Below are 13,839 nucleotides of genomic sequence, written 5' to 3'. Positions count from 1 at the left end.
GGAGCACAGGTATCGAAGACCTAGTCGACACCAGTAGAGAGCATGGTCGTAGTGCAGTCTCCATGGAGACCATGGACTCCTATGGACTCACATGCAAAGGAGGGCCAAGCACAAGCCACGAAGAGGACCAAGCTCAAGGAGCATGCAGATGGTTACCATTCAGGGGCTCGAGAGACAAGAGCCAAAGGAACTGTCACTGATCAAAGGAGGAGGAGCAGTGTCGAAGGAGTCGACACCAGGTCATGAGGAGGAGGAGCAGTGTCGACAAGAGGCACAGGGGTGCTAAGCAGGAGAGGCCCCTGAGCAATACTCGATGAAGAAGGTACTCTCTGGAGAGAGAGCAGGAGCAGCATCGCTGGCAATGCTGTGAAGAGGTATATAACCATGCTTTCTCATCATCATAGGTCGAGTGGATCCCCATCCACTCTACTCACCATACAACTAGTCAATACTTTAGAAACACAAGTACTCATTAGTTACAGTCAGCATAGCAGCAATCTATCAAGGTTGCTCCTCATCGTAGTGTGTGTGTTGTATCACCACTACCTGACGTCCGAAGGCGCCCATAGCAGGTTAGCGGTCTGGATATAGATAGAACCGAAGGCAGTAGTCCACTGCGGTCCGGGGATCACTTCAAGCATCAAGTCAACACACTGGACACTCGTGTTGACGCCACCAACCTTATCACCAACAGCATCAACCTCATTATCATCGACATCACCAATCCCATCACCAACACCATCAACCTCATCATCATTAACACTCACACCAGACCTTGGTGTCATCATAACATTGATATCGATCGTGCCGAGCTACCCCTGAACGGAGTGTCCACAGAGGTCAGCCGAAACCTACGATAGTGTATACAACGAACGCCACCTGCTGTCACTGCACAACTTGATAGTCACCGATACCGAGACAATAGCTGTCACACAGTTTGATAGTCACCGAGTATCTCGACGGACCGACCTGGGTTGCAGGCGCGAGACCCCTGACACGTCATTCCAGATTTGATCGAGCTCCTTACCGAGGTTGACAATGTTGCGCTGGGCTAGCTTGACTTCATGTACCCGGTCGTGAATGGCGGAGAGTTTAACTTTGTCATTTATTGTGAGAGCAGCTTTGAGCTTCTTGTAGAGTGTAGAGCTGAGCTGCTCCTCCTCACCTTGCTCCCGCACTGTGTAGGTGTTGATATGGCTGGTGGGTCCGTGGTCACAGGAGGACAAGATGAGACCCAGCAAGTGGCTGTCCAGTTCCTCATCATAGTCGGTATGGCCACTGGAAATCTCCTCAGTGAGGATCCGCTTGGCGTTCTTGATTGGGCGGATACAGTCCATGAACATCGGCTCCCAGATGGCCCAGTTGTTCTTGTTGAGCTTGACGATTTGCGAGATGATGCTGAGCACCGACTTAGGGATCTTCTCCGCTTGGTTGGTGTTGGGTTGGAGGTTCATTAGCGAGAAGGTGCGCTCCAAGACTTGGTCTTCATCCCAGTTGGCATGAGTTTCCCTGATCATCTGCATGGTGCGTTCAAGTAGCACTATGCTATCTACTCTTGGTGGCATCCTGGTGGCGAGGTGCTAGAAGCTGCTGAGCTTCAGACTCTTAATCAGTTGAGGAATCTGATTTTCTGCGTAGATGATGATAGTCTAACTACAAGCTCGAGTCCAGGCGTTTCAAAGTCTTTGTAGCTCGCATGCGCACACGGGGCTACGTTGGGAGTTTTATCCCGGCCGGGATCCCTGCTTCGTCGCATCTCCCTCAACTTTACGTTTCCCTCAACTCGAATGAATCCAGAAAGTCTTTTTTTTTTTTTTTTTTTTTTTTTTTTTTTTTTTTTTTTTTTTTTTTGGCCTTTTTTCGAACGCTTTGACCACCCTAAAAAAATCATTTTCATCTTCTCCCCCACCGTGTGTGTGTGTGTCGGTGTGTCACAAAGAAAAGCTCTTCAGCAGGTTTTGTCCTTCTTCTTCCCCCTCTTCCCGCGCTTCCTCCCTTCTAATGTACCACTATCCACACTGTCCATCTCAGCGGCACATCGTAATTGCTCAATATGGACGCCCTAGTCCAAATCTTCACGCACTCCCTAGACCCAAACGCCAACTCTCGCAAAGCAGCGGAACTGGAGCTCAAAAAAGTGGAATGCCAAGATGGAATGCTCTCCTCGGTCTTCTCAATCGTCTCCTCGCCCCATATCGACCTTGCTGTCCGGCAAGCGGCGTCGATCTACTTCAAGAACCGCGTCCGTCGCCATTGGGATTCGGCTGTGGTCCGAGGTGGACCGGCTCTGGCAACTATTTCTGCCGGCGATAGGGATTCGATCAAATCCGTGATTCTCTCCACGCTCGTCGAAGCTCCCGCTCAGATTCGGGTTCATGTTGCGAATGCGCTGGGCACTATTGCGAGGTGCGATTTTCCTCAACAATGGCCGCAGTTGATGGATCAGATCGGACAGCTTCTCCAGAGTCGCGATCCGCAGCAGGTGTATGGTGGTTTGCGTGCGCTCTTGGAGGTGGTTAGGGCTTATAGATGGACTAATGGCACAAAAATGATGGAGCAGCTCGCTCCTGCGACACTTCCGCATATACTGCAGACGGGCAATGGCTTGCTGCGTTCGGAAAACGTCTCGTCTGCACAAGTGGGTGAGATGCTTTATGTAATACTCAAGGTTTATAAAACTTCGATGCATACCGAGCTGAGCAAACATCAGCAGTCGCACGAGTCGATCGTTCCTTGGGGTACTTTCCTCCTTAACGTCGTGCAGCAAGAAATCGATCCGAGTCAGCTGCCGGCGGATGATGATGGCAAGGAGCTCGCTCCCTGGTGGAAGGCAAAAAAGTGGGCATTCCATTCTCTCAACAAACTCTTCTCTCGCTATGGAAACCCTTCGCAACTACCGTCGGATATGAAAAAGTATAAACCTTTTGCGGACAACTTCGTCGAGACCTTCGCACCGGAGATTTTCAAGGTGTATTTGAGGATTGCAGAGGCCAACAGTGGAGCGGGCATGTGGATTTCCAAGAAGGCTTTTTGCTTTTTGTGCATGTTCTTTACGGAATGCGTTAAGCCCAAGTCTACGTGGGCCTTGTTGAAGCCTCATGTGTTGCAGTTGACACGCTCCTTTATCTTCCCGAGACTTTGCTTTGGAGAGGAGGATGAGGAGTTGTGGCAGTTGGATCCGGTGGATTTTGTAAGGGCCAATCTGGATCCTTTTGAGGAAATCGGCTCGGTTTCCGGTTCGGCTGCGACCTTTGTTCAGACAGTTGCCGCCAAGCGTACTAAATCTGCTTTCATGCCCTTGCTGGAGTTCGTAACGGAGGTGGTCAACGACTATCCCAACGGCTCCAGGACGGCCAAGGAAAAGGATGGAGCTTTTCATCTGTGCAGAGCGATGGATTGCACCATGCTTTCCCACGAAAAAGTTTCCGCCATGCTCAATGGCTTTTTCGCACAGCACGTCATCCCCGAGTTGAAGAGCGGACATAAGTTCTTGCGCTATCGAGCATGCGATTTGGTCAAGAGTTTCGACCATAACGGGATCGCTTGGACGGATAATTCGAGCTTGGAAGCCGCCTTGACTGGCGTTATGAACTGTATCGCTGATCCGGAGCTTCCTGTTAGGGTCGTGGCTGCCGAAGCCATCGGTTCACTTATCGACCATGACCAAGTGCATTCGGCTATGGCGCCCAACGCTGCACGACTCATGCAAGAGTTGCTTAAACTCTCGGATGAAACGGACCTGGATATCCTCTCACCCACCAAGAGCAAGGTTGTAGCCAACTTCTCCGAGGAGCTCCTGCCATTCTCGATCCAGCTGACCCAACAGATGGCTAACTCCTACCTGAGGCTGGTAAACGAGAATCTCGAATCTGCAGACAGGAATGCGGATACTACGATGCAGTTCGACCTGGACAATCACGAAGATGATAAACTCTTTGCTGCTATGGGTTGTCTCAATACCATCTTTCAAATCATTGCTTCTGCCGAAAGCAAACCCGAGATTTTGGAGAAGCTGGAGCAGGTGGTGCTGCCTATTGTTGCGTATACACTCGAGAAAGATTGCGTGGAACTCTTCGATGATTGTTTGGAGCTTACCGATACTCTTACCTATTACCAGAAGAAGGTTTCGCCGGGGATGTGGCATATCTTTACGCTCATCTACAACTCTTTCAAAGCTGCAGGGATCGATTATCTTTCCGAGATGTTGCCTACGATCGACAACTGTGTTAGTTATGGAGTGCAAGTAGTTCAGGGTAGTGCAGAGTATAAGACCATGTTGGTGGATATCTTTCTCACAGCGATCACTTCTGATCAGTTGGGCATTACCGATCAGGTGGCTGCTTGTAAACTTGCCGATGTAATCCTACTCCTTCTTCGCGGGGGTGTGGATGAGGCTTTGCCGCAGATGATAAAGGCTCTGCTGCCCCATACCGTGGACGAGGAGAAGGCGAAGAGTGATGTACGCAAATGGTCGATCATCGTCATTCTCGACGCGCTCGTTTATAATGCTGGTGCAACCCTACAGGTGTTAGAGGCAGCCGGGGTTACAACTCAACTCTTCGGTGCGATCACTTGTTTGCTACCCAAGTTGACTAGAGTGCACGAGAAAAAAGTAGCCTCAAGTGCAATCATCCAACTGCTCTCCCTGGAGCCCTCTTCTCTTCCAGCACCGATCGAAAGCAACCTTGCGGCATTCTTAGTCGCTCTAGCTACCCAACTCGATACTCTTCCCGAAGCGATTCAAAGACGAAATGCGATGCTGGAAGCGTTCGAGGAGGAAGAGGAACAAGATGATACGGAAACCTCTTTCGCTTCCTCTACCGGAGCAGTTTCGCTCGATCCGAGCAAGTACGAGGATGTGGATGACGACACGGATGTAGTGGACCAAGAGAACGAGTATTTGGAAATGTTCGCTCGTGAGCGCGCCAAGCTCCGAGCAGCGGCTAATGGAGAGCAGTTCGAAGATCAAGAGGATCAAGAAGAGTATCAAGAGGATCAAGAAGGAGAGGATGAAGAGGATGAATTGAGTTACGAGAGTCCGATGGATGCAGTTCCGGTTTTCGAAGAGTTTAGGCGCTTGTTGGCTAGTTATCAGCAACAGAGACCCGAGGTTTGGGCTAAGATTGCCGGTGAATTGACAGAGGAACAGATCAAGTTGATTCAGCAAGTTGCTCAGGGGCAGGATGAGAAGGTGAAGAGGCTCTAAATCGAGCCGACCTCGGATTGGCTCGCCAACATAGCCTTGAAAGCGTACTTGTCAAAGCCACAGTCTTGTCCAGCGTTGTCAGAGTGTATATTTGTGGCAAATGATCAAAGAACAAACACACAGCACTGAAAAGGAGAGGAGCGGTTTAGGCCTGCATAGCATCACCTCTGGCAGGCACTGCTGGATCAGAAGCGAGTCTGTCCACCAAGGCAGCGCGTTCGGTATGAGAAAGTGCAAAAGCCAAACCTTGTCCACCCATATCCTGGCCCGGTGGGATGAGGCCTCGTAAGGAAATATCGTATACTACCTCTTCAATTTTTTTCACATCGTACTGCAGCCACCGCGGAGAAAGCAAAAGCAATGTGAATGTTAGCAACCCTTCTGCCTTTGCGGTGGGCGTTGAGACATACCTTGAGCCCATCAAAGCGTTTCCTGAGACTATCATTCTTTAGATTCAACAGCTGGAATGCGGCATGAACCTCCTTGACGAAGGATGCTAGCCTCAAAGGCGTTCTGAAGTCGGCCAGGGTGACAGAGTTGACTGCGAGCCGAGCAAGTTCGTTGATGGCATTGATCGTTGCGTGCAAATAGTCCTCTGTGGAAAGCATGAGCTTACTCGAATCGACGTGCGCTTCGCTTAGACCAAGGATGATAGCTGCTTGATGTTTTGTAAGCAAGCTTCCCGTAGCCAAAAGATGGATGAGGATGAGGCAAGAAGCAACGTTTCGCAAAGAAAAGGAAAAGTCATCGCACCAGCGATAGTATCCGCCTTGAGGAACCAACTCGGCTAGATCGCGGATTTGTGATCTGCACCGCGAGATAAGCGGGAGCGAAGATTGGATAAGCGAGTCAAACTCAGACCCTTTGGTAGAGTGGATAGAGTTGAGCAGGGATGAGAGCGAACGATAGGTTTGGTCTAATTCCTTGCTCTTTTCGCGGATACAATCCGAGAGGGAACGATCGGTTTCCAGTTCCTGGAAGAGGGGTTGAAACTGGTTTGCGATTGCATTTTGCGCTGCCATTTTTGGCGAGTAGAGCACTTTGGTGCGTGGACGACGACGGAGCAGAGCGGTGCTCGGGCTAGGGAGGAAGCGAGCGATGAAAGATGCGATATCGAAGAGCTATAGAGTGAGGCAAGACGGAAAGAAGAAAAGCTCCAGCAGAGTGACGAGACTGTGTCACTTTGAGAGGTGGAGGTAGAATATGGAGTCGAGATTACATAATCCTGACACAACATTCCTGTGTCAACATTCCTGTGTCACTTGGAGAGGTGGAGGTAGAATATTTAGAAACGCGATGGGAGATTACATAATTCTGACACAACATTCCTGTGTCACTTGGAGAGGTGGAGGTAGAATATTTAGAAACGCGATGGGAGATTACATAATCCTGACACAACATGCCTTCTTCGAAAGCCCAAAAAATCCGGGCTTGAATTTTTCGCCTGGAAGAAGAGCGAAGGAAAGCTGAATTGTGTTGTCTCGCCAAAATGCTTCTCCACCATCTGAACCGCTTCACCATCTAACGCTCATCATCTCTCCAGGAAAAGCGCTTCAAGGATGCCTTCAAAGACAAAACGCACCGCTTTCGCTGTGGCAGAAAAGCCAGTAGTTGCAACTGCAACATCGCAGCAGATCGGCGTATCGAACTCCAACCTGGACCGGGCGCAAATAGTTAAAGCGTTTGAAGCGCTTGCTGCGCATGTTGGCCGTCGTTCTTCCAGCACTGGCTCTTCTGCTCTGCCACTCGATGGACCATCAGGAAATCTGCGTGATCCTTGCAACGTGGTCTATTTGCAAGTGACCTTGAATAGGCTCAACCCAAGATCACACGTTAAACCAATGCGTATCAACCTCCCGCATGCACTTCACACTCCAGGTGAAATCTCGGTCTGTCTTTTAACAAAGGATCCTCAGAGGGAATCCAAGGATCTTCTGGTACAGGAAAAAATCAAGTCTATCAGTCGCGTGGTCGGGGTGGCCAAGTTGAAGGGAAAATTCAAACCTTTTGATGCCAGGAGACGTTTGGTTGAGGATCATGATGTTTTTTTGGCGGATGATAGGATTGTTCCTACCTTGCCCAATTTGTGTGGTAAGGTGTTTTTTGATGCCAAGAAAAACCCGATTACCGTCGAGATTACCAAAAAGGGAGAGGCACTCAGGAAGGAACTCGACAGTGCCATCAGTGGCACAACGTTTGTCAAGAATAAAGGAAGTTGTAGTAGTATCAAAATAGGCTATCTGAACAAACACAGTGCGCAGCAACTGACGGAAAATGTAATCGCCCTTCTTCCCGCCCTATTGGGCAAGGTCAAAGGAGGATGGGAGAATGTGCATAACTTGGATGTCAAGACGGGGAATAGTGCTGCTTTGCCCATCTGGAATGCCAAGTTGGGGATCAAGACCCATGTTACTCCCAGCAAAGCTCTGACATCCGAGACTTCCGAGCTCGTTGCGGTTGCGAAGAAGGCTTCTCCCAAGAACAGCAAGAAGCGTAGCGCCCTTTTGGAGGAGGAGACGACTGAGGAGACCAGCAGTAAGAAAAAGATGGCAACTTTCAAGAAATCAGCAGTAGTGCAAGAGCAAGAGCAAGTTGTAGCAACTCCGAGCAAGAAGGATCCATCTCCACGAAAGACTCGCGCCAAAGCTGCTGCTGCTGCTACGGTGGAGAATGAGGCAGCTACATCTACTCCAGTTAAGGCTGCTAGTGCAAGACCGAGAAAAACAGCGTCCAGTGTCAGTAGGAGGGCTAGCAAGGTCAAGTAAAGCCCTGCCTCTTGCACCTTTGGCGATTGGATACAGATATGTAGATCCGTCGTTAGCATGGTTCGTGGTTCAATTCATTCCTGTTCGTCTTCAGTCTTGTTTGCTGTGGATTCTTTGAACATCAAACAAAGGGTTGAAAGAATAATGGCTACAAGATGCATTGCTCATAGCTCTGGCATTGCTCATAGCTCTGGCATTGCTCATAGCTCTGGCATTGCTCATAGCTCTGGCATTGCTCATAGCATTGGCATTGGTCATAGCATTGGCATTGGTCATAGCATTGGCATTGGTCATAGCTCTGCTCGATTGGGCTGCAACTGGATCTTAGAACATAACATAAGTGATGGCGAAAACAGCAAAGGCAATAGCAGCTACAATGTGAACGGGTACACCTTCAGCCGAAGCAGTGTGCACATTGCCACTTGTAGGACCAGCTCTCTTAGCTTCATCCAACTCTTTCCTGAGTCTAGCGACTTGGGCTTGCAATTCGTTCTGGGACAAGTTGCTGACATGGCTAGTGTTAGCAGCCGAGGCACGGTTGACAGCACCGGAAGCGGCGTTGCGTGTAGCAGCAACAGCGGCACCTGCACCTGCAGCAACGGCACCTGCAGCAGCGTAAGAGGCCTCTTTAGCTTTTCGAGTCGTGGGACCATCGGTGTTGGCAGAAGCATCCTGAGCAGCAGCAATAGGGTTGTATGTTTGAAAAGAGGAGCTGTCGTCGCCATTCGACTTGTTTGGTGCGCCACGAACGGTGGTGTAGCGTTCATCAGCGTAGAGGTGACTGGTGTTGCCTTCGTCCTCTTCGGCGAGAGGAGCGGTGGTAGCGGGAAGGTAAGCGCATCGGATCTTTTGTTCGTGAATTGCTGATTTGTTCTCCTTTTCGATGACAGGCCAAATCTCTTGGAGGGATGCGGTTTCGAAGTCGGGAGTGATGATGGTGGATTGCACAAGGAACTTGTCTCGGCACTTGGCGGAAGAAGGGGGCTCCTCCTTCATGGGCTGAAGCAAGACTTGCACTTCGACCATCTCGCCAGGCTCAATGCGGCCCGAGTTGGGTCGAACGCAGTACTGCTTGGGAGCGGTGGTCTTGACCTTGAAAGCAACAGGCTGGTTGTTGGGGTTGGAGACGGTCAAAGTTCGCTTGACGAGCTGGGTGAGAGGTCCTGCGAGATGGCAAAGGCGGCCAAATTCGAGAAGAAGCAGCGAGAGAGTCAGTGCCAAGTTGTACAAAACATGAGAGGCTGCTCCTTTGCCGGGGAACTTACGAGGAAAACCCAGATGGACGTGGGGGCTAAGTCTGTTTGCAATTAGGCAAGAAGACGTAAGGAGGGAAAACAAGAAAAGAGCTGTCAGTTTTCCTTACTGCTATCTCGGAGACGACGCAAGGGAATCAGCATTGTGAGAGGTGAAAGCTCTATGCAAGTTGCTGGAGACACCAATGCTGATGCAAGCGCAGCGCTAGAGGCTGCATATACGCACTCGACAGACATGTTTTGCGAAGCGGGGATCGTTTGACGAGGTTGCTGTCTTTTTAAAACTGGCTGTTTATGCTTGAACGCTATTACGGCTTGACGAGAGGAATGCTAGACCGCTTGCAGCCGTGGACTGAATCCTTTTCGAGGCGGGGGGGGGGATCGATGGTCGGAAGTCAGAACTTGCAGGCAAAGATGAGCGGCTGCAGAAGGCGATAGGGGGGTTGGAGAAGAAAGAAGGAAAGCAAGCTAGTCGAGGATAGCGATGGAGAGTGCGGGTTGCGATCGCGACACACACACACAATGCACAGAGCAAGCAAGCACAGAGCAGCCAACGACCAACTACTACACAGCAGCCAACTACACAGCACAGACACCCACAGAGCACCAAATCACAGAGCACCAAATCACACAGAAAATCGCCAATTCGATCCTTTCAAACTCTCACCAAACGCAATTGTATTCACCTCCACGCAGTTTGTATTCACCCGCCAAATCAACACTAGCAATACAAAATGGAGAGCCGCGTTTCTCCTCTCTTTCTCTTCTTCTCCGAGGCGAGACTACACAGACGTGAAAGTTGACTTTTTCCAGTTGGATCGCAGCCCGATATCCCTGGGAGCCTCCTCCTTGTATCGGGTAATATCGGGTAATATCGAGTAATATCGAGTAATATCGAGTAATATCGAGTAATATCGAGTAATATCGGGTAGTATCAGGTAGTATCAGGCCGATCGTCGGAATGGCCGATCGCGCCTGTGCCAAGCCGAACAGCTTCGGCCTCCCCGACGATCGAATCGTGCCGAACACCTCGGCTCTCCGACGACTGTATCAGGGAGGGATAGAAGGAGGAGGTAAGCACCTGGCCTCTATCGCTGTATGGACCTTTTGCAGTGCCTCGTTATGTTGAGACCGCCACTCTATCCTTCACAACTCAAAGACGTATATAAACAGCCCGAGTCAGTTAGTTCGCTCTCCATCACTCATCCCTCTGTTTGTACATACCCTTCGCCCTCGACATACGTAATACAACCACGCCTTCTGCCATTCCAAGTCTATCATTCACTCCAACACTATCGACATGCAGTCACGACTACAGCTCTTCACACCACATCACATCACACTCGGCACTGCTGCTTGAGCTCACGACGACTTGAACTTGCAGTTGCCTTGGCCCTCGATATACTGGCTAAAAGCACTCCTCCAAGCCTCCTGCCCGTGCTTCTCGATAATGTCTCCGTGCAGCATGATGATACGGAGAAAGTCCCACTTGGCAACTCTCGATGCTGCCTCTGCAAAGTTCTTCTTGCTTTCTTCCGCTGTGCCGCCTTCCGCTGTGCCGCCCTCCTTGACTCCTGGAATGCCGTTGGCTACACCGGCGTTTCCCAAAAAAGTCTTGTGCAAGCCAGAGTAAGGGTTGAAGAACTTGCAGAACCAGACGACACCTGGAATCCACCAAGTTGCTCTACCCGCTGGTGGGTTGCGATACTGCTGATTGCATGGCAGGTTGAACAAGAGATCGGCTGTGATGAGCGTTTGGCTGTCCCTGTGCAGGAAAGCGACATCCCGGTTGGCAAAAGTGGCAAAGTATTGCGGCACCAGTTCGGATTCGTAACCGTACTTGGTGCAAGGTGCATCTTTGCCGTAGATGCCACTGAACTTGACATCCCGTCGCTTTTCTTCGTGACCTTGCCTACCCACCACTTTGGCCGATGGGTAGGCTGTGTGCAAGTCTTTGAGGAAGAGGTGGTGAACGTTGTCTGGAGCAACGAGGTAGGCCACTTGTCCCATGCTATCGATTTTGGCTTTCGTCGGCTCGTCTAAAGGCGTGCTTGCCACCACCCAGAGCTTTCCATCGCGCATCTTGACCGCGATACTACGTCCACCGATCGCAAGTATCCCGAAACGGCTGTAAGGGTAGTCGAACGTCGTGATCTCGGGGGTCACCTCCTGGATGTAGACCGGTGTCTTGGGCTGCCTGCCCGATGCGCCTGGCTTGGATGAAGGGGACGACATGGTGTCAATTCGACAGCCGCACTGCGAGGAGTTGGTGGTGGTAGTAGTAGTAGTAGTAGTAGTAGTGGTAGTAGTAGTAGTAAAGTGCTTTGTGGAGGCAAGAGGATTTGCTCCACATTTCATGTGACGGTGTGTCATCCGCATATCTTCAAGTGACAGCGATCGATCGCACCCACTTGCTCCTCGATCCCATACACAGCGAGGAGACGGTCCCCACGGCATCCCTCACCACGGCATCCCTCACCACGACATCCCTCACCACGACATCCCTCACCACGACATCCCTCATCATGGCTCAACAACTGCCATCAAGACTGCAATCCACTCTCTCAACCCTCCTCCTTCTCTTGCTCTCGCTCGTCTTGCTACCGATCTCGTTGGTCATCTCGCTCTTCTTCTCGCTCACCCACTCCGGCAGCTCTTGCAGCCATGCTCGTTGTCGCTCGCTCGTACAAGCCAACGGCCACTCGACCCACCCTACGGAGCGAACGGTATTGGTGAATGGCGCACGGATGCAAAAATCCCTCGCCATCTGCCGAACATTTGCACGCAACGGATGGCGTGTCGTTCTAGTCGAAGAGCAAGCTTGGGGTAAGCTAGCTGCTACCCGTTTCTCCAACTCTGTTTCCTCCTTCCATCTTCTACCTCCCTCCTCGTTGCCGGCTAGCAAGCAATGGCAGAACGATAAGGGAGGCAGACTGCTTACACCGTATGTCGCGGCACTGGTGGATATCGCATTGAAAGAAAAAGTCGATTTGTTCTTCCCATGTTCAGGAGCAGGCAGTACGGCTCAAGATGCGGTTGCAGCTGCCATCTTGCTGGAAAAGACGCAGGGAAGGGTGCGGAGCATAGTTCAAACCCCCGAGCTTGTTGAAGCTTTGCACGAAAAGGATCGGTTTGTTTCGCTCCTTCAGAGCTTGCACATGGCTGCACCACGGAGCGAGATTGTCTTTTCTGTGGATGAAGCGCTGGCAAAGCTGCAGAGCGATGCGTATCCCAGGTCCATTCTGAAATGTACTGCTGAACTGGATGATGTTGGACGAGCAGATATGACGCTTTACCCTCTTCTGCAGCATGGAACGCGCCAGGTCGACTGGGAAAAGACCAGGGCAAGACTCTCGAACCTTTCCATCCCACTTTGCCCATCAACGCCTTACATCTTGCAGGAGTTTATCGGTGATCGAATTGACAACTCCTCACCCTCGACCGGTGCGAATGCGGGTAAGGCGACCGAATGGTGCACACACGCAACGGTAGTAGATGGAAAACTTACCGCTTTCGTCTGCTGTCCAAGCAACGATATGCTCATGACCTACTACCCTGCTTCGCACACCATCGTAGGTGAGCTAGCACTGCGTTGGACGATGAAATTCCTCTATCGGCTTGAAAAGCTTGGTCAATCCAACTCTTCACCCTCCTCCTCTTCACCCTCATCCTCAGCCGAACGCGAATCTTCGCTGGTTACTCCCAGCCCACCGATCCGCACAATAGTGTGGAATAGAGAAACGCTTGTCGGCAAGCACGCTCCAGAGAGCGCCGGGATCACGGGAGAGTTTAGTATCGACTTTATCTATCAGCCTGCGACTAGCCAGTTGGAGCAAAGGTTGGTTGCGATCGAGTGCAATCCCCGTGTTCACACAGCTATTTGCCTGTTAGTTGGCCATCCGGAGCTGGGAGATGCATTGGTGCCGAGTTCCCTTACCAACTCCAAGGTCCGAGCGACACGAGACCGAGCGAAAACAGCAAAACAAGTGTCAGAGATGGACGAAATCTCCTACCTCTCCTCACTCTCTTTGCCCGTAATGGAACACCCACAGTCCGTAACTTGTGCGACACAATCCGATCTAGCAGCCCTCTCAGATCTCCCTGCGACCTTTGCATCCTCTCGAATGCGCTTCTATCATGCAAGATGGCTCGTTTCTTGGGCCTACACCTCACCGCATTCCGCTGCTTTACCACATAGTTGGATCGGCCATGACCTTGTTGCGCGTCTGATTCCGTCTGCAATTTTCTTGTCCTCTCCTATAGTGCAGGGTATGATGAATTTTGTCCACCCTATGTGGCCGCAAAAAGCGATAGCTACAGCCGGAGCAACAAAAGTAACCATCCCCACTGGCGTCGACAAACAGATGCACTTGGATCTAGCAGCACCAGCACCATTACCACCTTTTACCGATCCTAGCTTTGCCAAGGATGATCCTTGGCCTTTTTTTGCGTTGTACCATCTTCAATGGCCGCAGTTGTTGGTGTGGCAATTGGTTGTGAGAAGGAACAAGTGGAGTCGGGTTAATGTTTCTACTGCTAGGATTTTCGAGTGTTAGGCTGGTAGTGTGCGGGTAATTGATATTTGAATGATGCATGAGCTGAGTAATATGGTGTT

General features: G+C 50.8%; 6 protein-coding genes across 6 annotated transcripts; 3 read left to right on the top strand and 3 right to left on the bottom strand.

The window, feature by feature from the left end:
* Positions 1–2,053: 2,053 nt before the first annotated feature.
* On the top strand, positions 2,054–5,206 carry UHO2_02840 (uncharacterized protein; the record flags this gene model as incomplete). Its single annotated transcript, XM_041555628.1, has 1 exon — positions 2,054–5,206. One exon carries the CDS (start codon positions 2,054–2,056, stop codon positions 5,204–5,206), a length of 3,153 nt encoding a protein of 1,050 aa, XP_041411562.1.
* A 145-nt stretch (positions 5,207–5,351) lies between these two features.
* UHO2_02839 (uncharacterized protein) lies at positions 5,352–6,228 on the bottom strand (the record flags this gene model as incomplete). The annotated part of the gene is made up of 2 exons (XM_041555627.1): positions 5,352–5,537; positions 5,617–6,228. 2 exons carry the CDS (start codon positions 6,226–6,228, stop codon positions 5,352–5,354), a joined length of 798 nt encoding a protein of 265 aa, XP_041411561.1.
* Positions 6,229–6,765: 537 nt separating this feature from the next.
* On the top strand, positions 6,766–7,971 carry UHO2_02838 (uncharacterized protein; the record flags this gene model as incomplete). Its single annotated transcript, XM_041555626.1, has 1 exon — positions 6,766–7,971. One exon carries the CDS (start codon positions 6,766–6,768, stop codon positions 7,969–7,971), a length of 1,206 nt encoding a protein of 401 aa, XP_041411560.1.
* A 290-nt stretch (positions 7,972–8,261) lies between these two features.
* UHO2_02837 (uncharacterized protein) lies at positions 8,262–9,461 on the bottom strand (the record flags this gene model as incomplete). Its single annotated transcript, XM_041555625.1, has 3 exons — positions 8,262–8,294; positions 8,347–9,134; positions 9,335–9,461. The coding sequence occupies 3 exons, from the start codon at positions 9,459–9,461 to the stop codon at positions 8,262–8,264; spliced, it is 948 nt and encodes a 315-aa protein (XP_041411559.1).
* A 1,125-nt stretch (positions 9,462–10,586) lies between these two features.
* UHO2_02836 (uncharacterized protein) lies at positions 10,587–11,459 on the bottom strand (the record flags this gene model as incomplete). The annotated part of the gene is made up of 1 exon (XM_041555624.1): positions 10,587–11,459. One exon carries the CDS (start codon positions 11,457–11,459, stop codon positions 10,587–10,589), a length of 873 nt encoding a protein of 290 aa, XP_041411558.1.
* A 290-nt stretch (positions 11,460–11,749) lies between these two features.
* Positions 11,750–13,780, top strand: UHO2_02835 (uncharacterized protein; the record flags this gene model as incomplete). Its single annotated transcript, XM_041555623.1, has 1 exon — positions 11,750–13,780. One exon carries the CDS (start codon positions 11,750–11,752, stop codon positions 13,778–13,780), a length of 2,031 nt encoding a protein of 676 aa, XP_041411557.1.
* Between the last annotated feature and the right edge of the window lie 59 nt (positions 13,781–13,839).

This window comes from Ustilago hordei, assembly GCF_900519145.1.
Source record: "Ustilago hordei strain Uho2 genome assembly, contig: UHO2_contig_04, whole genome shotgun sequence".
NCBI classification, from domain to species: domain Eukaryota; kingdom Fungi; phylum Basidiomycota; class Ustilaginomycetes; order Ustilaginales; family Ustilaginaceae; genus Ustilago; species Ustilago hordei.
This window is presented reverse-complemented; position numbering and strand designations above follow the sequence as displayed.